Source organism: Terrapene carolina, unplaced genomic scaffold (genome assembly GCF_002925995.2).
Source record: "Terrapene carolina triunguis isolate 2854851 unplaced genomic scaffold, T_m_triunguis-2.0 Scaffold236, whole genome shotgun sequence".
In the NCBI taxonomy this organism is placed as follows: domain Eukaryota; kingdom Metazoa; phylum Chordata; order Testudines; family Emydidae; genus Terrapene; species Terrapene triunguis.
In genome coordinates, this window is record NW_020664587.1 from 1,139,864 (window position 1) to 1,163,799 (window position 23,936).

A 23,936-nucleotide genomic window follows, 5' to 3' on the forward strand; every position below is an offset into this window, starting at 1 on the left:
AGAACTTAGCCGATACGCTTTTAATTCCTGGAGCTCGTTGGCTAAGTTTCAGGAGTTAATCCCAGCTGACTCGTGCAAGGAGTTTGGTGTGCTCCTTGAGGAGGGTAGAGTAGTATCTCGGACTGCTCTCCAGGAAGCCCTGGACATGGCAGACTCTGCGGCTTGAACCATGGCCACCGCAATAGCAATGAGGCACAGTGCATGGCTACAGGTTTCGGGTATCCCGCCGGAGGTCCAGAACACTATACAGGACCTCCCATTTGACTGAGGGCCGGTTCACCCAAAATTTGGACACGCGCCTGTGCAGCCTGAAGGACTCTCGGGCAACTCTGAAGTCTCTGGGGCTACACACCCCAGCGCCTCAGAGAAAGCCCTTTAGACCTCAGCCCCCGTCCCGCCTCTACCCGGGGCCTCCTCGGCAAGATCCCCCTAGGAGGAGGTGCAGAAATAATAGGAGGCGCCCACCTCAGTCCTCCTCAGGCCAAGGCCAGGGTTCAACCAAACAACCCCCTGGCCCCAAGCCCAACTTTTGAAGATGCGCCCGAGGCCGGTGCACCAGTCGCCATCTTTCATCCCCCCCCACCCCCCTTGTGAATCGATTCTCCCGCTTCTACCGCGCTTGGTCTCAGATCATGTCAGACCGCTGGGTCCTCAGCACGGTGGGGGCACGATATTCTATCCAATTCTGTTCCCTCCCGCCCTCCCAACCCCCTTCCCCGTTCCTCTTCAGGGACCCCTCTCACGAGCAACTCCTTTTACAAGAGGTGCAATCGCTCCTCGCTCTAGGGGCAATAGAGGAGGTTCCTCAGGAATTATGGGGCAAGGGAGTCTACTCCTGTTATTTCCTCATCCTCCAAGGCCAAGGGTGGGCGTTGGCCTACCCTGGACCTATGAGACCTCAACACATTCATAAAGGTGAAGTTTTGCATGGTCTCTCTGGCCGCCATCATTCCCTCCTTGGATCCGGGAGACTGGTACGCCGCCCTCGACTTGAAGGACGCATACTTTCACATTGCTATTATCCCAGCCCACAGACGCTTTCTCAGATTCGTGGTCAGTGGCCAGCACTACCAGTTCAGGGTACTCCCATTTGGCCTGTCAATGGCCCCCCGGGTGTTCACCAAGTGTATGGCGGTAGTGGCGCCTTCCTCCGCAAGCGCCAGGTGCAGGTATTGCCGTATCTGCATGACTGCTCATCAAGGCCGAGTCCCAAGCACAGGTAGCAGAGCACATGTCCGTGGCCTGGGCTATGTTTCACAGGCTGGGACTTATATTGAACGAGCCCAAGTCCACACTGACCCACACACAAAGGATAGAGTTCATCGGCGCTCTCTTGGACTCCACGCACGTGAGGGCGTGCCTTCTGGAACTGCATTTCAAAGCGCTCACAGACATTATCCAGACCCTTCTCCACTTCCCCACAACCATGGTCAGAAATTGTATGAGACTATTGGGGCACCTGGCGGCCTGTACATACGTGGTACAGCACGCCAGGCTCCGCCTGCGGCCCCTCCAGGCATGGAGAGCGCAGGTGCACAGGCAGGGCAGAGACCCATTGGACTCAATAGTGACCCTCCCGCCTCGCATTCTCTACTCTCTCTCCACTGGTAGCTGCAACCACAGTTGGTTTGTGCGGGTGTACCCTTTGCAAAACCCCAACCCACGCTTTCCTTGGTTATGGACGCCTCAGTGCTCAGTTGGGGAGCGCATCTGGGCAATACCAGAACCCAGGGCCTCTGGTCCCATGCAGAGATATCGCTGCACATCAACGTGAGGGAGCTGAGGGCGGTTCGCCTGGCAAGCCAGGCGTTTCAGGCCCGTCTTCAGGGCATGTGCATATCAGTGGTCATGGACAATACTGCAGCGATGTTCTATATAAACAAATGGGAGTGCTCACTCCTCTCCCCTCTGTCAGGAAGTCCTCACGCTGTAGGACTTCTGTATCGCCCACTCCATACACCTGCAGGCGTCACACCTTCCGGGGGCGCAGAAGGAGCTGGCAGACCGCCTCAGCCGCTCGTTCCATGGACACGAGTGGTCCCTCAGACTGGACATCGCTCACTCAATTTTCCAGAGGTGGGGCTCTCCCCACATGGACCTCTTTGCAATGCAGAGCAACAGGAAGTGCCAGAGATTCTGCTCCTTCCTGAACCACAGCCCAGGCTCCACCGCGGACGCCTTTCACTTATCATGAACGGGTCACCTGCTGTATGCGTTCCCGCCATTCCCCCTCATACACAGAATGCGCCTCAAGACTCGTCAGGACAGGGCTTCCCTGATTCTCATAGTGCCAGCGTGGCCTCGCCAGCACTGGTTCACCTTGTTACTGAACCTCTCAGTGGACGGACCAGTAGCGCTCCCTCTCTCTCCGACCCTAATCACGCAGGACCACGGCTGTCTATGGCACCCCAACCTGGAGTCCCTCCACCTCATGGTGTGGAAACTCCATGGCTGAATCCTCTTGAGCTTCAGTGCTCATACTCAGTGAGGGAGGTCCTGTTGGGAAGTAGGAAACCCTCCACATGAGCCATTTACCTGCTAAGTGGAAGCGTTTCTCCATTTGGTCTCGACAAAGGGAAACTGAGCCACAATCAGCCCCAATTCTCCTTATTTTGGACTATCTTTTATATCTCAAACACCAGGGGTAAGCAATATCATCCCTGCGGGTACACCTTGCGGCCATTTCGGCCTTTCACCCGGGAACGGCGGGTGGGTCAGTGTTCGGTAACCCCATGGTGGGCAGGTTTCTTAAGGGCCTGGACAGACATTATCCTCCAGTATGTCAGCCTGTTCCCCCCTGGGCCTCAACCTGGTCCTGTCCTCGCTCATGGGGCCCCCCTTTGAGCCCCTGGCTACCTGCCCTCTTTCCTCCCTTTCCCGGAAGGTGGCTTTTCTGGTGGCTATAACTTCCGCTGGAAGGGTATCCGAACTCAGGGCACTGACCTCTGAACCGCCTTATACAGTATTTTATAAAGACAAGGTGCAGCTACGCCCCCCACCCTGCGTTCCTGCCTAAGGTTGTCTACCAGTTTCATGTGAACCAGGATATATTCTTACCTGTGTTCTTTCCTAAACCCCATGCCACTAACAGGGAGCACATGTTCCATTCCTTGGACGTTAGATGTGCCTTAACATGTTACATTGAACGCACAAAGCCGTTTCTTAAGTCACTGCAACTCTTTATTGCTATCGCAGAAAGAATGAGGGGACTCCCGATCTCGTCCAAGCACATCTCATCATGGATCACGTCCTGTATCAGGACTTGCTATGACCTGGCTAAAGTTCCAGCCCCTCCGATTACGGCGCACTCTACCAGAGCGCAGGTGGTGTCCGCAGCTTTTCTGGCGCAGGTCCCTATCCAGGACATCTGCAAGGTGGCAACTTGGTCTTCAGTTCACACCTTCACTTCCCACTATGCCATCACCCAGCAGTCGAGGGATGATGCTGGGTTGGTAGGGCATCCTACACTCGGTGATTACGTGAACTCCGACCCCTCCCCTGGGGTAACTGCTTGGAAGTCGCCTATTGGAATGCACATGAGCAATCACTCGAAGAAGGAAAAAAATGGTTACTTACCTCTCGTAACTGTTGTTCTTCGAGATGTGTTGCTCATGTCCATTCCAAATCCCACCCGCCTCCCCACTGTCGGAGTATTCTGGCAAGAAGGAACTGAGCAGGCAGCGGGTCGGCAGGGACATATATACACCGCCACAAAGGCACGACTCTAGGGGTCTCCATAACTGACCCGACAGGTACCGCTAGGGGAAAAGCTTTCCGGCGATCATGCACGCGGCATGCTCACACACCTATTGGCATGGATATGAGCAACACATCTCGAAGAACAACAGTTACGAGAAGTAAGTAACCGTTTTTTCTTTGAGATGTGTGGTTCCTATCTGTATTCCAATCCCACCCTCTTTCCCCTCTGCGGTGGAGAAGGAACTGGAGACGCAGTTGGTCCGCTCTGCCCTTTGTCGCCTCAGGCGAAACCACGAGGCAATGCAGAGGCACATGCACAGACTGATGGACACTACTATTTTGAAAAGCTCCGGCTCTGGGCACATGGCACATGCGCATAACCCTCAGAGGAATACAGATAGGGACCACGCATCTTGAAGAACTGCCAGTTACAGGTAAGTAACCTCCCCTTTTATTTGAACAAAAGGATAACCACTTCAAAGAAGAGAATACTAGATCAAGTACCTACAGAGCTAGGAGGTGAAGACTGCAAACACATTCATTTTAATTAAGTACAAGGCTATGAATTGATGTATTTTTGAAGTGCAGATGCTAGCAGAAATTAAGGATCATGCACTGTGTAATTTCAGCCCCTTTGTGCTGAGATCATATAATAACTTTAATCATTTGGAGGTTTCATTTGTCAAATATTTTAAGTGCTTAAATGTACACTAAAAATAAAAATATTTGATTTGTTTTACATTTTAAAAATATGTCAGTATTACAGCTGCTATATAATTTTCAAAATAAATGAGCAAAGCACATTAAGCTTGCTTTTTTATTGTGTGGTCACTTTCTTGCTAACTCCAGTAATTAACAAAGCATGTCCCTGTCATTAGTATGAATCAGTGAGTTTCCAATATAGAGTGAAGATAAATAGAGCCTCTCTGAAACATACTGAACAATCACAAATAATTTTTCTGTTTTGCTGCTGGAAGTATATCTGTCCAAACTGCAGAGCACTGGAGTTTGATTTGTTTTGCTTTGATACTTTACTAGAATCTGGCTTTTCTTCAAGTGCCCACAATATTTTTGGAATATTACAATCCATACAATTGAATGGTATGGAAAAAAAAAAAAAACCCATGCCAGCACATTCTAGCCTTGGGATCCAGTGGGAATCCTGTGAAACTTCATTGGCAAGAGGTTTATCTCTATTTTAGTACAGAACCAGGGCAAAATTTTCTTTTCCTGTCTTGTTTTCCAGGACCCAACTCTAGTGATTGGTTCAGGTCTGACAATGGAGGAGATGATTTTTGAAGTGGCCGACACACACTTATTTTTCAATGACTTAGAGGTATGTGCCAGTTGTTTGTTCAGGAACCTAAACATCAGAAACTTCCTGATGAGAATACTATTTCTAATGACAAACACAAGTGTGAAGCAGAACTTAATATGAAAATCTAATAGCATCTACCAGAACTAAAGCTGTACAGGAACAAAGCTGATGTGTGAGCCATGATCATACAAAATGGAATGTACTCTGTCAATCAGCTTGCTGTAATTGACAAATACAGAAATGCTGTTGAGGTGTGTAAGGCCTCGCTTTACTCAGCCAATCATAATCATTCATTATAAATTAAAATATTATATATAATAAATATGGCTTACCCAAGGAGGTGTGGAAGTACTTCAGATTCTGCAAATAAATGGTTGGGAATAGAAATCAGATCTTACTGACGTCTAGTCCCTTACTATAAATTCTAGTCTACATTGCCCCTGAGTATACAGTTCTATTTTTAAAAGATAACACTATAGCTGCTGGGTTTAGATCAGGAACCATGAGCTATTACATGTGTGAGCATCTCAGTGTACTCCACAATTGCTTTTAAAAATGCAAATATTAGAAAAACTAAAAATATTTCATTAGTGTTTTCAAAAACGTAATTTTTTGTTAATTTTCTGCTGGCCCTGTTCAGCTTTGAGCTTTACAAAGAAAGCAGTCAAGTTATGTCACCATTCCAGCTCATGATGCTTATCAGGTCTCCTCCGCACAGTGCAGTCTGGATGGTCTGAGATGGTAAAGCCCAAAATACAGTCTCTCTTGTTGGCAACTCAGTGTTCCAAGGTAGAAGGAGCTACGTAAATGATTTTGCCTTGACATTTATAAGAGATTGCTTAATCTTGGCTGCATTAACCTGAATTTGATACAAGTGTAAACATGTTCTATGATGTTACTACTGTAGGAAATGCACTTCGGGCTAATTAAAGGCATTGAAGTGAGGATTTTGAATTGACTATAATCTCCCTATTGCCACCTGTCACAATTTCCGACGTTACTGCACTTCTGACTCTTTTGTAGACTCTTTGCTGGCATCCCACTTAACTGATGGGTAGAGGTCTGAGACATTTCTCAGGGCAGAGTCCTGTGAGTTTCTCCCTCTAGACTGGGGATTTCAGCTGCAATTTCTCCTGCAGTTCACTGTGGTTGTCCCAGCATGTCTGAATTTAGATCAGCACCTGCAGCTCTACTGTCTCTGAGGCAATTGACTAGCCAGCCTTCATAAAGCAAAGTATTTACTCAGAACAAAAGTATTACAAAAAAAATGTATCTTAAATACAATCAGCAATTCACCTACAATATTCAAATGGCCAGACAGGTAGGTAGATATCTGTTACCTCCTGCCGGAAAGGAGAAAGGAGCATGTCGCAGCTCTTTCACATCCTGGTGACCTGCCTTAACTTCAAGACTTTAAGAACATAATTTTTAGTATAGATACATAATGCCTTAAATATTATCTGTACACACATTTCACTATGATTATTAAGAATCATAGTAGACTACTGGCTCTTGGCAGAGATCTCACATGCCACCCTTTGGTGAACTATTATGCAGATCTCTGATCCAGGGGATCCCTGTAAAACCCCTGCTCTCTCTGTGCCCTCTGCCAGTTGGCACCAAGGGGTCCGTGGGTCCCAATTCCCATCAACAACAATGCGAGCTCTGCACTTAGGTTTGTGTCCTGCACTATATTCAAAGTTTCCCCAGGTCCTTTGGTGGTGTCTGTACTAGGCTCTTTCCTCCAGTTCCTCATGTTTGCGACCACTGGTTCAGCTCAAATGGGCAGAGCGATGTTGGGATCAGTAGTTTAGACTAGGCTCCAGGCAGCCACCAGTGTTTTAACTAGACCGAGCCAATGACTGATTTGTTTGTTTGGTGTCCAAACAGAAACATCATAAAAACAAAATAAAAAGGTTAGTTTCAAACCAAAACTGATTTTTCTCTGTTTTTCTCAACGAAACGAAAAACAAGAAAAAAATTCATTTGGCTCAAACAAATGTTTTGAATGTCAATTCGAACCAACATTTTATTTGACATGTTGATTTGAAACAATGTCAATTTGATGTATTTTTAAATTTTCAAAATTTGTTTTCAGGTTTGGGGTTGCTTTTTTTGGCTGAAACTGTTCAGACTGAACAGAGATGCTGGATTTATGGCTGCTTATAACAATCTGTAACCCACTAACCCCTTCTATGTGTCCTATGACTGCAGAGGTGTAACGGGCCACTCTACCTTGAATTGTCCCTTACAATATGTACTAACTACTTATGCTAAACAATCTGTTCCACCTTGCATTTAGCTATGATGCTCGGAGTACCTCCCCCAGACCTAAAGAAGAGCTCTGTGGGTATGTCTACACTGCAGCTAGACACCTGTGCCAGCTGGCTTGGGCTGGGACTGTGTGACAGTTTAATTGCAGTGTAGACTTCCAGGCTCTGGCTGCAGCCCAAGCTCTAGGAGCCTCCCACCTCGCAGGGTCCTAGAGCCTATGCTCCAGCCCAAGCCCAGAAGTCTACACTGCAGTAAACAGCCCGACAACCCAAACCCCGTGAGCCTGAGTCAGCTGGCATGAGCCAGTTGTGGGTTTCTAACAGCAGCATAGACATGCTGTGTGGGGCTCACAGTTGGTCCACCTCACTCACTTTGTCACTCTAAATGAGCATCAGAAGTTCAGTCAGGGTAAACTCCGACAATTTCAATTATTTGTTCAAATGTTCTGAACCTTTGAGTCGCAAACCTGAATTGAAATGTCATGGGAGCAAACTCTGTCCAGACATTTCTGGTACTTTAAGTTCCAGTCTTGGCCAGAACCTGCAAGTGCAGAGGTGCTGAGGAGTGAAATCTGACATGTGAGAGGCAAAGAGAACTGAAGTTCTTTGAACCTCAGAAAGGTTTGTTTTGGGAGACAGGATGGAAGATTTCATCTAAACCAGTTTGCTAATCCTGTTGGGTAATCTAAGATTTGTACATATACAACCAGCCAATTTCTGTTCTATCAGTGCATTCCTCAGCTACAGCAATCTGTGGGTCTTTTGTCTTCAACAGGAGTGTGACCAGGTGCACGTAGAAGATGTTGCATCAGATGACAATGGACAAGACTTAAGGTGATATATTCAAGATGTGTGTGGAGTGAGCACCTGGTTTAGTGCTTCTCTGTTTGAGAGATTTACTACAAGAAAGGCTGTGGGGGAAGGGGAAGCTTCTTAGCCAAACAATCCAGCATAACCACTTGTGTGCTCAGTTGTACTATCTGGTGGTTGAAACAGGCTCAAAGTCTGAGATCTTGCCCTCTGAAAGTCCTGCCAGAGTCTTTGACATGACACCGTGCAGCTGTGACCTAGGGTGAATGGTTGACACAAGCTAGAAAGGCCTTCTAGATCATTTTGGCCAGCACAGCTTACTCCCTTGTTTGTGGTTCTCACAGTTTATCATAGAGCGGCCATCTTCCAATCTAAGCTTCCCACTTTCCCTGGGCCAACTCTACACCTTGATTCAAAGTAAAGCAATATTAGAACAGTATTGAGGAGACAAGATGGGTGCAGCTGTCTGGGTGGTATCTGTGCTTCTCCTTGGGGGAGGGGAGGTGGCGGTGGTCCTTGGCATCTCATTTCTTCTCCCTGGCAGGGGTGTCCTTCACACTTGCTAGGCCTGAATCTCCTCCCATACAGGCAGCTCTGCTCTCGCCAGACCATTTTGCAGTCAGGTTTTGGACTGGCTGCTGCACCTCCATATATGATGGTCTTTGCAAATTGGCTTGATTGAATTTACACCAAAGAAACTGTCCACAAAGAGATGAAGCAGCCATAGAGGGTTCAGAAAGTGTTTTCCCCCCTCTCCCAGTTTACCCAGATTAGGATAGTGAGAGCAAGTGCACAGTGCTGAGAGAAACCAAAGACAAATTTCTAAAATTTCAGCTACTCACATGGAAACTGGTCAGCTGGGATAGGGTTTAGCAAAGCAGCCTCTTGACCCCTTACACAAAGGGTGTAGAGCACACAAGAGGAGAGGCTTTTTGTGATCTGGGCTCTTGTAACACACAGGTGTCGGTCTGAGATATAACTACAGTTGGACCATTAAATAAGTGACACCAATATAATTAAGTTAAAACGGTCACAGAAGACTGCAAGGAACTTCAGAGGAACCTAACACAACTAGGTGACTGAGCAACATGCTTGCAGATGAACTCCGGTATTGACAAGTTCAGGGAAAAGCACGTTGAAAGGAATAATTTGAACTACTTTGGCTTCCAAATTAACCCTTCAGAAAAAGAGACCAGGCTATGGTTGTGGTCATGTTTGTGAATGCATCGACTCGGTGCAAAATAGCAAACAAGGTGTGAAGTGTCATTAAACAGGCTAGAGAATACCACTGACAGCATTTATAATGGCATGTCCTTACCTTGGAAATTGTATCCTATCACCTGACAATTGAAAAGGCAGATTCGGTTCCAGTCTATTTAATGGGAGAACTACTGACACATTAGTCTGAGTGTAATACAGTACCAGACAATCTTGGACTGAATTATGAAAAAATTGTCTAAATACCTAGAGGAAAGAATTCTGGGTAGTAAGCAGCATGGGCTCAGTAAACCTAGACTGCACTTGACAAATCTGCTGGCCTGAGGGAGACAGGTAACACAGTAAATGTAACTTAACTAGATTTCAGTGAAACCTTTTTGTACAGAAGCCAATGAAAGCAGGAAGTCAGAAAGCAACTGCAAAGAAAACTGGAACACATTGGCTGAGAGGCAGCAAGATCTTAATGGGGAACCACCAAATGAGGGAGGTAGCTAATGGGCTCCTACAGGCAGTCTCTGGCTTGTGCATCTCAATACAATATGATCTGAAGTGCAAAGTGAGGTTAGTGAGATGCCCTAAACCAGGAGGGATTCTCAGAGGTAGCTTTTATATAGTTTAGGTTCTAGATACATATCTGTGAATTTAAACAAATTTATTAGAACTTTTCACTTAAAAAAAAAATCTAGTGTCTCGAAGCCAGGAAATGTGGCAGTTCGAGCTCAGCAGTGAAAAAGGGAAAGTGACTTATTTAGAAAGCCTTAGTGCAGAAACAAGTGCCATTATGTGTGAGTAGAGAGAGGCATTTCCAGTAAAGCAAAGACCTCTTGACCTGTTGAGACTGTGCTGGGGACGCTGCGTGGAGTGCTTCCTGTCTCCTCAGTTGAGGGTTGAGAAGGATGATGCCAATGAGAGAAGATGAGACCTATGAAAAGAGAGTGATTACATTTGATTACTGTGGCCTGGAGGAGAGGTGATGAAAGGGGAATATAATGCTATATAACTGTGAGGTGTTAGCTGAGGGAGGAGAAGACGGTTTCTGTAGTTGAGGGAGTGCAAGAGGAATAATCTCACACTTCGAATGCAACGATTCAGGTGCAGTAGTGAGACCAGTTGAGCATTGAAGTAAATTGCCCAGTGAGCGCACAGAGTCCCCATCTTCACTGGTGCTGAGGAACAGGCCTGTTATGTGTAGAGAGGTCCTGCCTGCAATGGGGGGAAGGACTGGTGGTCCCAGAGGCTTGATCAGCCATGGGCAGAGAGTGAAACTAGAACACCACCAGTTAGGAGGGTGTCAGCCAACCTGCTGCTGTAGCTTGTGTAACAGGTTTGTTTTTCTGCTCTAGTAACTACAGTTTCTCCACGGATGGCTTCAGTGGCTCAGGAAGCAACGCAAATAACAGCTCCACCGTGGGGGCGCAGGGAGGAGTGGACTGGATGAGAAAACTGGCTTTCCGCTACCGCAGAGTACGAGAGATCTATGACAAGCACAAAAGCAACGTTGGAGGTGAGTGCAGGCCACATGTGTGTGCACAGGTGCTGGAACCTTGACCACAGAGTGGAGTTTGAGCATCATGCATAAAGCAGGGTTCTTGCTAGAAGCTGTTCCACATTCAGTAACTTTTACTTGTCCGGGTGCTTGGGCATTAGCAAAGGCACGACCCCCTAAGGCAGCATATGGGATCCACCCTTTGGGAGAGCCCAGACCCTTCATTGTTTCCATTTCTTAGCTTCAGGGACATGGCCACTCCTCCGGTGACATGTTTCATCATTTTCATGTGTTGAAAATGCATTGGCCATAAGAACATAAGAACGGCCGTACTGGGTCAGACCAAAGGTACATCTAGCCCAGTATCCTGTCTTCCGACAGTGGCCAATGCCAGGTGCCCCAGAGGGAGTGAACCTAACAGGTAATGATCAAGTGATCTCTCTCCTACTGTCCATCTCCACCCTCTGACAAACAGAGGCTAGGGACACCATTCCTTAGCCATCCTGGCTAAAAGCCATTAATGGACTTTGCCTTTGTCTTCACAAACAAGGTTAGCTCCCAGACTGCTGCACTGGGCAGCACAATATGGGGAGAAGGTGACCAGCCCTCTGTGGAGAAAGAAGTGGTTCGGGACTATTTAGAAAAACTGGATGTGCACAAGTCCATGGGGCCGGATGCGCTGCATCCGAGGGTGCTAAAGGAGTTGGCAGATGAGATTGCAGAGCCATTAGCCATTATTTTTGAAAACTCATGGCGACCGGGGGAGGTCCCGGATGACTGGAAAAAGGCTAATGTAGTGCCCATCTTTAAAAAAGGGAAGAAGGAGGATCCGGGGAACTACAGGCCAGTCAGCCTCACCTCAGTCCCTGGAAAAATCATGGAGCAAGTCCTCAAGGAATCAATTATGAAACACTTAGAGGAGAGGAAAGTGATCAGGAACAGTCAGCATGGATTCACCAAGGGGAAGTCGTGCCTGACTAACCTAATTGCCTTCTATGATGAGATAACTGGCTCTGTGGATGAGGGGAAAGCAGTGGATGTGTTATTCCTTGACTTTAGCAAAGCTTTTGATACAGTCTCCCACAGTATTCTTGTCAGCAAGTTAAACAAGGATGGGCTGGATTAAGTGACTATAAGGTGGATAGAAAGCTGGCTAGATCGTCGGGCTCAACGAGTAGTGATCAATGGCTCCATGTCTAGTTGGCAGCCAGTTTCAAGCGGAGTGCCCCAAGGGTCGGTCCTGGGGCCGATTTTGTTTATTAATGATCTGGAGGATGGTGTGGACTGCACTCTCAGCAAGTTTGCCGATGACACTAAACTAGGAGGCGTGGTAGATACACTAGAAGGTAGGGATCGGATACAGAGGGACCTAGTCAAATTAGAGGATTGGGCCAAAAGAAACCTGATGAGGTTCAACAAGGACAAGTGCAGAGTCCTGCACTTAGGACGGAAGAATCCCATGCACTGCTACAGACTAGGGACCGACTGGCTAGGTAGCAGTTCTGCAGAAAAGGACCTAGGGGTCACAGTGGACGAGAAGCTGGATATGAGTCAACAGTGTGCTCTTGTTGCCAAGAAGGCTAACGGCATTTTGGGCTGTATAAGTAGGGGCATTGCCAGCAGATCGAGGGACGTGATCGTTCCCCTTTATTCGACATTGGTGAGGCCTCATCTGGAGTACTGTGTCCAGTTTTGGGCCTCACACTACAAGAAGGATGTGGAAAAATTGGAAAGAGTCCAGCGGAGGGCAACAAAAATGATTAGGGGTCTGGAGCGCATGACTTATGAGGAGAGGCTGAGGGAACTGGGATTGTTTAGTCTCCAGAAGAGAAGAATGAGGGGGGATTTGATAGCAACCTTCAACTAGTTGAAGGGGGGTTCCCAAGAGGATGGAGCTCGGCTGTTCTCAGTGGTGACAGATGACAGAACAAGGATCAATGGTCTCAAGTTGCAGTGGGGGAGGTCTAGGTTGGATATTAGGAAACACTATTTCACTAGGAGGGTGGTGAAGCACTGGACTGCGTTACCTAGGGAGGTGGTGGAGTCTCCTTCCTTGGAGGTTTTTAAGGCCCGGCTTGACAAAGCCCTGGCTGGGATGATTTAGTTGGGAATTGGTCCTGCTTTGAGCAGGGGGTTGGACTAGATGACCTCCTGAGGTCCCTTCCAACCCTGATATTCTATGATTCTATGACTTAACCTCCATGAATTTATCCATTTCTCTTTTAAAACCCTGTTATAGTCCTAGCCTTCACAACCTCCTCAGGCAAGGAGTTCCTGTGTGCTGTGTGAAGAAGAGTTTCCTTTTATTTGTTTTAAACCTGCTACCCATTAATTTCATTTGGTGGCCCCTAGTTCTTATATTATGGAAACAAGTAAATAACTTTTCCTTATTCACTTTCTCCACATCACTCATGATTTTATATACCTTTATCATATCCTCCCTTAGTCTCCTCTTTTCCAAGCTGAAAAGTCCTAGCCTCTTTAATCTCTCCTCATATGGGACCTGTTCCAAACCCCTAATCATTTTAGTTGCCCTTCTCTGAACCTTTTCTAATGCCAGTATATTTTTTTTGAGATGAGGAGACTACATCTGTACGCAGTATTCAAGATGTGGGCGTACCATGGATTTATATACGGGCAATAAGATATTCTCTGTCTTATTCTCTATCCCCTTTTTAATGATTCCTAATATCCTGTTTGCTTTTTTGACTGCCGCTGCACACTGCGTGGACGTCTTCAGAGAACTATCCACGATGACTCCAAGATCTTTTTTTCCTGATTAGTTGTAGCTAAATTCGCCCCCATCATATTGCATGTATAGTTGGGGTTATTTTTCCCAATGTGCATTACTTTACATTTATCCACATTAAATTTCATTTGCCATTTTGTTGCCCAATCACTTAGTTTTGTGAGATCTTTTTGAAGTTCTTCACAGTCTGCTTTGGTCTTAACTATCTTGAGCAGTTTAGTATCATCTGCAAACTTTGCCACCTCACTGTTTACCCCTTTCTCCAGATCATTTATGAATAAGTTGAATAGGATTGGTCCTAGCACTGACCCTTGGGGAACACCATTAGTTACTCCTCTCCATTCTAAAAATTTACCATTTATTCCTACTCTTTGTTCCCTGTCATAGAATCATAGAATAGAATATCAGGTTTGGAAGGGACCTCAGGAGCTCATCTAGTCCAACCCCCTGCTCAAAGCAGGACCAATTCCCAACTAAATCATCCCAGCCAGGGCTTTGTCAAGCCTGACCTTAAAAACCTCTAAGGAAGGAGATTCCACCACCTCCCTAGGTAACCCATTCCAGTGCTTCACCACCCTCCTAGTGAAAAAGTTTTTCCTAATATCCAACCTAAATCTCCCCCACTGCAACTTGAGACCATTACTCCTTGTTCTGTCATCTGGTACCACTGAGAACAGTCTAGATCCATCCTCTTTGGAACCCCCTTTCAGGTAGTTGAAAGCAGCTATCAAATCCCCCCCTCATTCTTCTCTTCTGCAGACTAAATAATCCCAGTTCCCTCAGCCTCTCCTCATAAATCATGTGCTCCAGCCCCCTAATCATTTTTGTTGCCCTTCGCTGGACTCTTTCCAATTTTTCCACATCCTTCTTGTAGTGTGGGGCCCAAAACTGGATACAGTACTCCAGATGAGGCCTCACCAGTGTCAAATAGAGGGGAATGATCACGTCCCTCGATCTGCTGGCAATGCCCCTACTGTCTTTTAACCAGTTCTCAATCATTGAAAGGATCTTCCCTCTTATCCCATGACAACCTAATTTACGTAAGAGCCTTTGGTGAGGGACCTTGTCAAAGGCTTTCTGGAAATCTAAGTACACTATGTCCACTGGATCCCCCTTGTCCACATGTTTGTTGACCCCTTCAAAGAACTCTAATAGATTAGTAAGACATGATTTCCCTTTATAGAAACCATGTTGACTTTTGCCCAACAATTTATGTTCTTCTGCGGGTCTGACAATTTTATTCTTTACGATTGTTTCAACTAATTTGACCGGTACTGACGTTAGACTTACCAGTCTGTAATTGCCGGGATCACCTCTAGGGACCTTTTTAAATATTGGCTTTACATTAGCTATCTTCCAGTCGTGGAAGTACAGAAGCTGATTTAAAGGACAGGTTACAATCCATAGTTAGTAGTTCTGCAATTTCACATTTGAGTTCTTTCAGAACTCTTGGGTGAATACCATCTGGTCCCGGTGACTTGCTACTGTTAAGTTTATCAATTAATTCCAAAACCTCCTCTAGTGACACCTAAATATCTGACAATTCCTCAGATTTGTCACCTACAAAAGCCGGCTCAGGTTTGGGAATCTCCCTAACATCCTCAGCCGTGAAGACTGAAGCAAAGGATTCATTTAGTTTCTCCGCAATGACTTTATCGTCTTTAAGTGCTCCTTTTGTATGTCGATCGTCCAGGGGCCCCACTGGTTGTTTAGCAGGCTTCCAGCTTCTGATGTACTTAAAAAACATTTTGTTATTACCTTTTGAGTTTTTGGCTACCTGTTCTTCAAACTCCTTTTTGGCTTTTCTTATTACATTTTTACACTTAATTTGGCAGTGTTTATGCTCCTTTCTATTTACCTCACTAGGATTTGACTTCCACTTTTTAAAAGATGCCTTTTTATCTCCCACTGCTTCTTCTACATGGCTGTTAAGCCACGGTGGCTCTTTTTTAGTTCTTTTACTGTGTTTTTTATTTTGGGGTATATATTTAAGTTGGGCCTCTATTATGGTGTCTTTGAAGAGTGTCCATGCAGCTTGCAGGGATTTCACTCTAGCCACTGTATCTTTTAACTAACACCCTCATTTTTGCATAGTTCCCCTTTCTGAAGTTAAATGCCACAGTGTTGGGCTGTTGAGGTGTTCTTCCCACCACAGGAATGTTAAAGTTGTTATTATATTATGGTCTCTATTTCCAAGCGTTACCTCTTGGACCAGATCCTGTGCTCCACTCAGGACTAAATCGAGAATTGCCTCTCCCCTTGTGGGTTCCTGTACCAGCTGCTCCAAGAAGCAGTCATTTAAAGTATAGACAAATTTTGTCTCTGCATTTTGTCCTGAGGTGACATGTTCCCAGTCAATATGGGGATAATTGAAATCCCACACTATTATTGAGTTCTTTATTTTGATAGCCTCTCTAATCTCCCTTAGCATTTCATTGTCACTATCACTGTCCTGGTCAGGTGGTCGATAATAGATCCCTAATGTTATATTCTTATTAGAGCATGAAGTTACTATCCATAGAGATTCTATGGAACATATGGATTCACTTAAGATTTTTACTTCATTTGATTTCACATTTTCTTTCACATATAGTGCCACTCCCCTGCCCACCGCATGACCTGTTCTGTACTTCCAATATATTGTGTACCCCGGATGATTGTGTCCCATTGATTGTCCTCACTCCACCAGGTTTCTATGATGCCTATTATATCAATATCCTCCTTTAACACGAGGCACTCTAGCTCACCCATCTTATTATTTAGACTTCTAGCATTTGTGTACAAGCACTTTAAAAACTCGTCACTGTTTATTTGTCTGCCCTTTTCTGATGTGTCGGATTCTTTTTTATGCGAATGTTTCTTGTCTGATCTGGCCCCTACTTTATCCTCTTCCATCCTCTCCTTCTGACTAAAACCTAGAGAATCTCTATCAATAGAAAGAACAGGAGTACTTGTGGCACCTTAGAGACTAACAAATTTATTTGAGCATAAGCTTTCGTGGGCTACAGCCCACTTCTTCGGATGCATAGAATGGAACATATATTGAGGAGATATATATATACACATACAGAGAGCATGAAAAGGTGGGAGTTGTCTTACCAACTCTGAGAGGCCAATTAAGTAAGAGAAAAAAAACTTTTGAAGTGATAATCAAGATAGCCCAGTACAGACAGTTTGATAAGAAGTGTGAGAATACTTACAAGGGGAGATAGATTCAATGTTTGTAATGGCTCAGCCATTCCCAGTCCCCATTCAAGCCTAAGTTGGTTGTATCTAGTTTGCATATCAATTCCAGCTCAGCAGTTTCTCGCTGGAGTCTGTTTTTGAAGCTTTTCTGTTGCAAAATTGCCACCCACAGGTCTGTCATTGAATGACCAGACAGGTTAAAGTGTTCTCCTACTGGTTTTTGAGTGTTATGATTCCTGATGTCAGATTTGTATCCATTAATTCTTTTGCGTAGAGACTGTCCGGTTTGGCCAATGTACATGGCAGGGGGCATTGCTGGCACATATCACATTAGTAGATGTGCAGGTGAACGAGCCCCTGATGGTATGGCTGATGTGATTAGGTCCTATGATGATGTCACTTGAATAGATATGTGGACAGAGTTGGCATCGGGCTTTGTTGCAAGGATAGGTTCCTGGGTCAGTGTTTTTGTTCAGTGATGTGTGGTTGCTGGTGAGTATTTGCTTCAGGTTGGGGGGTTGTCTGTAAGCGAGGACAGGTCTGTCTCCCAAGATCTGTGAGAGTGAGGGATACAGACTAACACGGCTGCTACTCTGAAATCTATCAATAGACTCTCCTCTAAGAGAAGTCTCTGTCCGATCCACTTGTTCCTCTGCAGCAATCGGCTTTCCCCCATCTCTTAGTTTAAAAACTGCTCTGCAACCTTTTTAATGTTTAGTGCCAGCAGTCTGGTTCCACTTTGGTTTAGGTGGAGCCCATCCCTCCTGTATAGGCTCCCCCATCCCAAAAGTTTCTCCAGTTCTTAATAAATCTAAACCCCTCCTCTCTACACCATCGTCTCATCCACGCATTGAGACTCTGAACTGAACTGAAAGGCCAGAACTGAAAGGCAATCTGATGCGATTTGCTAGTTATGTAAGTCGCCTTGATCAGCCTCCAGTGCCTTTAGCAGTTATAATCTTTCCATTAAATGTAAAATGTCCCATTGGAGCTGCTTTTGTACAAATAGCTGCATATTGCTCACCTTAAATAGCTTGAAATAAATCATTCTACATTCAACATTTATTTTCACAAACCTTAATTTGTTTCCCATGTGAAAAAGGGAGATGTTCGAAAGGTTGTTCAGCAGTACAGAGTGCAGAATGAGACTGGTCTGTGATGTGAGATAGAGAATCCCACGACTGGAGTTGCAGCTTGTTAGGCCTTGTTTGCATTAGCCAGGCTTAGCTTGTGTTGGTATGGTGCTGGACTAGAGTTGCTGGAGGTCAGGACTGAGGTGAATTGGCACAATGTTAGCTGGTGAGGAGTGTGAAATGTTGCACGTTATCACGCTGCCTACGTCTCCCTAGGTTCACTGGATTCATCCTTAACTGCAGCGAGTTTTCCTGAAATGTGCGCTGTGTGCACTGTTCAGACTGCTGGGCCCACAGTCTGGTGCGTCTTTTTATTAAAATTTGTTGGCAGAATTCTTTGAATTCCTTATCCAGTTTCTTCTCTTCCCTTCTTCCCACAAAAAGTGTTCTCCTAACAACCCCAAAACTCTGTATTGCCCACACTAACCCAGGAGCGGTAGTGGGATGTGCAAATGTACTGGTGACAGCACTACTAACCCTTGTATTTACGTCTTTTAACTAAAGTTGGAAGTCTCTTTCGAAAAGATCTGTACTCTAGCTCTCAAACATACATTCTGGGCTTGGTACAGGATTTACTGGATGGAATTCTCTGGCCTGTGCTATGCAGGAGGTCAGACGGGATGATCAGAATTGCCCCTTCAGGTCTTATGAATCTATAAATATAGTGCTTTACTGCTTCAGTGTGCTGCACAGATATCTCTGCCCCAATGTCGAGGATGTTAGGTCAGCATTTTTCCTTTCTTACAGATGGGGAAGTTCAGATACATAGAGGTTATAGACTTGCCCAAGGCCACACAGTAAGTCAGTGTCAGGACTGGGAATACAACCCAGGAGTTCCTACCTAGCTCCTTGTCCTTCACTCAGTGCACTTTGGAATGGAACAAAATGGAACAGATTGTACTGTCAGTATTCTAAGAGCTAGTTTTACACAATCATGTCAAAGTATCATGAAATGCCTGCCCTGTTTCCTCTTCCCCACACTCCTTAGAATTCAAACACCAATTACAATCCTGACTTCCCAGCCATGTCACCTGTGTGCATGGAAACTGATTTACCAGCTGTTGTTTTCCTAATCTCACAGCCAGGTTTGAAACAACCCTTCTAACATTCCTTTTCCAGCCAGTCAGACCAGAAAGCACTGCTGTTACCTTGAGGTCCGAATGGGGCAGTTCTCTGCATTGGACAATACTTCTACTTGGGGAAATATGGTTTTCTAAGGAGCTTTTTGTTTGTCTGCACCTCCTATAGGCCTCCTCAGCCCACAGAAGAGGGAAGCTTTGCAGAGACTACGGGCTGATATAGAAGTATTAACGGATTCCTGGCTGGGAACTGCATTAAAATCCCTACTTCTCATACAGTCCAGGTATGGAAATGGGGCCAAGTATGTGTCACTCCAACAGTAACTGTCCGTGACCAGCTGCCCAGGCCCCGCTGCAGTGCCCATGCCTCTATCAGAACAGAGAGTAACTCAGCAGAACTTGTGGAGGGGCAGGGTGCTCAGGCATAGTGATCTTCTTACCTTGCTGCTTGCCCAGCATTACGGCAACACACCAGTGCCGAAAAGCAGAGCAAAAGGTTGCAGCTAATGGTTGCAGTACCCATGCACCGCTTTCTCTAGCTACCTATTCCTTAGCAGCGTTTGGATCCCCTGGGCTCTCTCTGTTCCCTCCCACTTTGTGTTTCCTTCCCTCTCAGAGACCTGGGATACAGCAGCCCTCTGTTTGTAGGCTGGGCCTGGCTTCGGCAGGTGTTTGTTAATGTCTTGGAAGTGCTCAGAACTGAAACTGAGTGCTCCTTTCCCAGTGGCCAAAGATGCTGCCTCCCCGACCCCAGGGGAGTGAGGGACGGACTTCTGCATAACAGCATATTGCCTTGTTGCTGTATTCTTAGCTCAGACTCAAACTGATTTGAGTGCTGATGTCAGTGACTTGGAACAGAAAGCAATAGTGACAGACAGAGCCCAGCTACTGTTAAAGGCACTGAATGCAGTGTAAAGAAGAGGAGGGATGTACAAAAAGCGCTAAATGTAAGAGAGGGATGAAGGGGAGAGCAAGGAGACTTTTTCAGCAGGCAAAAAGAGAGAGGCTAAATCATGATCTGCTTTGAAAAGTACAGCAGTGTCCAGCAGAGCACATGGCCCCTGCTATGGTTGCCTAAGCCAGCTGTCCAGAGCCAGCCCCTGCACCCTCTGCCATGCCTGTTTTTCATTGTTTCTTCTTTTACCCTTTAGAAAAAATTGTGTGAATGTCCTGATCACGACGACACAGCTGGTGCCAGCTCTTGCCAAAGTTCTCTTGTACGGCTTGGGAGAAGTGTTCCCCATTGAAAATATTTATAGTGCTACAAAAATAGGTATGGTTATTGCTCCAAATAGCTTTTTGTTGTTGCCAGGGGTGCCTGTTTGAGAATGCTGGCTGGGACTTCTAGAGGAAGAGCCAGGGCTCAACTATGTCAGGGATTTTAGCACTGTTGCTACATGGCCAGTGTGGATGGACTGCACTAGCATAATGCAGGGCTTGTACCTTCACAGCTTATCCTGGGATAAACCCCATTTTACACTGGTGCAGAACATCCATGCCAGTTTGGCACTCGGGTAGCTGCCCAGATGCAAAAAACCCTAATGTAGACAAGTCCCCAGTAACACTGCTAAGTTTGAACAGCACTGCCCAAGACTGCCAATTGAGGACTTCTGCCCTCATCCTTGTCATTGGGCACTCCACAGACAGCACAGAATATGGCTTCAGTACAGCTCCTGAAGTATTCAGATTGTTTTAACACATTCTTATCAGTAGATATTTGAGATTTAAGACTCTTCAGTAAAATCTCTTTAGGAAATAGAGTCTGCAGCCACCTGACATATAGTGCTGCAGCAGACAGAGAGCCATTGCTAAAGGGACTTGAAAGAGGCTTTGCTCAATTGGCAGAGTCTCACTGTCCCTCTCAATCTCCAGTTTTGGTCAAGCCCTGTGTTGGGATGTGCAGGAGAAGGGAGGGCCCTGGTGCTGCTGGCCAGAATCCCATGGAGAGCACAGGCCCTGCTGGCATGCCTCTGGGAGCTAGATACCTGACAGAGTATGAGGGTAGGGCCATGACTTTACCCTCCTCAGCACTGGACAGTAGAGCCAGCTGGGTGGGGGAGTGTACTGCACCCTCTCAGGAATGGCATAGCTGCTGTGTGATGTCTGAACTGGCTAGCAGTCCTGTTGGGGAACCCCTTGGCTTGCATCCCTCAAATGGCCTGGATATGGCAGATGGGCCCATCTAGTCACAGGAACTAGATCTATAGTTGCTCGGTGTTTTCAGACTATCCTTGGGGAGGGAGTGGCAGGCACAGACAAATCTCTCCCTGGTGCCCAACTCCTCTAGTCTGCAGTGGCTGTGAGCTCATCCTTCTAGACAGCCCAGTACTGGATTTGAAAAAGACATGGACTGGGGCTCCCCCATGAGAGAAGGAGCCAGCATTTGTATTGTGTGCTTTGAAAATGACCATCTCTCTATCCTGCAATAGGAAATCAGAGCACTGTGCAAATGAGAAATCCCTGATGCCTGGCTCTCTCCAGCTGCTCGTGTGAATAGGAACAGCTTGTACCAGTAGAGTCCAAAGCAGGTGTTCTGTCCTTGCCGAGGAGATGGTAGCCTTGTGAAAGGAACCAAACGAGAGTCTGTCCTTGGCCAGGCAGGGTGGGCCTGTGCTGGGGTGGATAGTGCTGCTCCCACGAGCATTCACCATTGGGGTGTGTTTTGGCAGGTAAAGAGAGCTGTTTTGAGAGGATTGTGTCACGATTTGGAAAGAAAGTAACATACGTGGTGATCGGAGATGGGCGCGATGAAGAGATAGCAGCTAAACAGGTGAGTATCTGGGATTGCAGCCCAGGTTGTGGGGCTGATGCGAACTGGGAGGCTGGGCTGCCACTGCTCTTCTTTTCCACAGACTCTGCTTCTGGAGCTTGGCTCTTCTTCCCTGGCTGCTCCCCAGTGGTGTGGAGCTCCTCCCCGATCCTCCTGTGACGTGCACTCCATCCCTGCTCTTCCCCTCTTGCCTCTATGTAGCTGTGATCTCTTGGCCTCTTCACCTTTTGGTGCCGTTACCAGCATTAACTCTGTCACATTGCACTCCTGTAGTGTTCACCATTGTGTACGTCGGTGAGGATCCACTGTAGGTGTGCATGCGTCTCACATACATGAGATGGGATTCTTTTGAATTGCAATACCTGGCAGGGACAAGCATGTGCCCTGTGTCTCTTTGTGCTCCCCTGCCAGGTCAGAAAGGACAGGCAGTCGCAACCCTCCCTCAATTCCCTCTTACCACCCATGGCTGCGAGACAGCCTAGATGGTGTCCGACCCACTAGTCTTTCACTCCAGCTAAACTTATCAAAAAACTCCTTCAGATCTTCTGAAATTCTTCAGAACCACCTTCATTCTTTATTTTTATTGGCCTACTCTGTTCTTAGCGCTTGTCAAACTAACAGTTGCTTGCAGATCCCCTGTACAACCTGCCCATAGAGACAGCCCCCCTGTACAGGAACTTCGAATGGCGGACTCAAAACATGCTGCCTTCTAGCCCCACTCCTCCTGCGATGGGCTGATTCCTCTGAACGACAGGCACAGCAGGTACCTGTTCTGCTGGGGAGAGCCTCGCATCCCAAGCAAGGACTCGGTTTGCCTATCCTCCCCTGCAGGAACCCACAAGTCAAGGGATATGAGGCTGAATCTCTGTCTTCTGGAGCAAGCTATGAGAGTGGCATTGGATGCAGAAGAGCCAAGCTCAGACCCCTTTAGTGATCAAGCCTGCATCTTCCAGCACAACAGGCAGGCCATGCCAAAGACCTGTGCAAACAAAACAGCACCAAAGCCAGAGCCAGCACTGGCAGCAGTGTGGACATTAGTGCCAAGCCATCGGTAGCCCAGACATGGAAATAGGGTTAAAGAGAGGTCTCCCTAGCCATCAGGGCAGGAGCTCGGTGTCCTCCCATAATAAGGATCACAGGAAGACATTGGGAGACAAGCCGACCAAGTCACATGTGGCGACGAAGATGAGTGGAGAGGAGCACACTGTGCTGCAGCAGACTCCACTGGTACAGGTACTAGAAGTACCTCCATTGATGTCTATTCTGGTACTGGCAGTACAGACTGGGAGTGCACCAGAGCCGCACTCGGCACAGACATACGCACTAGCACCCACACACTCCTTGATACCAGTGCCACCTTTTCTATCAATGCTGCCTATGGAAGAGATGTTGTCCTCTTCACAATCCCCAGGACATGCCTCTCTATTGGAGTCTAGCAGAGACCCGTCACCACTGAGGTCTGTGAGCAGTGCCACCAATAAACCAGAGGGTCTCTACAGACTTAACCTCCAGCACACTTGCATTGGCACTGGTCTGGCCAGCAACCTACCAGAACTTGCCCTTTGAGGCTTCAGAGCAGTTCAGTGAATGGACTGAGAGCACCCTATATTCACTGATTCCAATGCGACCTATGCTTTCTGGGAAACTACACTCCCCACCCTCTAGAAATGCATACTGCTCTCAATCATTGCACCAACAGAGACCGCATATCCCGTTTTACCACAGACATTCAGAGTACCAGGCCAGCAAAGGTACAACAAGGCATGTCAACAACCCTCCTGCTCCTCAGCCCCATGATGACCCATCAGCACATTTGATTGGACAGTCAAGAACTGCATAACCAGTCCACTGAGCACGACCTTTGGAAGCCACCTCACCCCATTCCACTGGGCATGGTCTGTGCTAACAACAGACAGATGGGGCTGGAGATCATCGCCCAGAGCTACTCTGTCCAGTTCCATTCCCTACCTCATACCTACCCACCCCCGCCCCATCCCTCTTCAGGCACCCTTTTAACAAGAGCCTATAACGAACAGAAGTGGCCCCCGTTGCTTTGCCTAGGAGCCATAGAAGAGGTACCTCAGGAGTGCAGGGGAAGAGGCTTCTAAACCTGATATTTCCCTGTCCCAAAGAAGAAAGGGGGTCTTCACCTATCCTAGACCTGAAGAGACTCAGCAAATACATATGCCATCTCAGGTTCAGGATGGTAATATTT

At 46.7% G+C, this 23,936-nt stretch overlaps 1 protein-coding gene across 3 annotated transcripts in view; it reads left to right on the forward strand.

Moving 5' to 3' along the window:
* Positions 1-23,936, forward strand: part of EYA3 (EYA transcriptional coactivator and phosphatase 3) — a 141,120-nt gene that overhangs the window by 110,888 nt on the left and 6,296 nt on the right. For all 3 annotated transcript variants that reach the window (XM_024201430.3, XM_024201433.3, XM_024201432.3), the window contains 6 exons: positions 4,946-5,035; positions 8,066-8,124; positions 10,662-10,822; positions 19,121-19,235; positions 20,103-20,224; positions 21,621-21,721. In XM_024201430.3, coding sequence (XP_024057198.1) covers positions 4,946-5,035; positions 8,066-8,124; positions 10,662-10,822; positions 19,121-19,235; positions 20,103-20,224; positions 21,621-21,721 — 648 coding nt within the window. The remainder of the gene's footprint in view (positions 1-4,945; positions 5,036-8,065; positions 8,125-10,661; positions 10,823-19,120; positions 19,236-20,102; positions 20,225-21,620; positions 21,722-23,936) is intronic.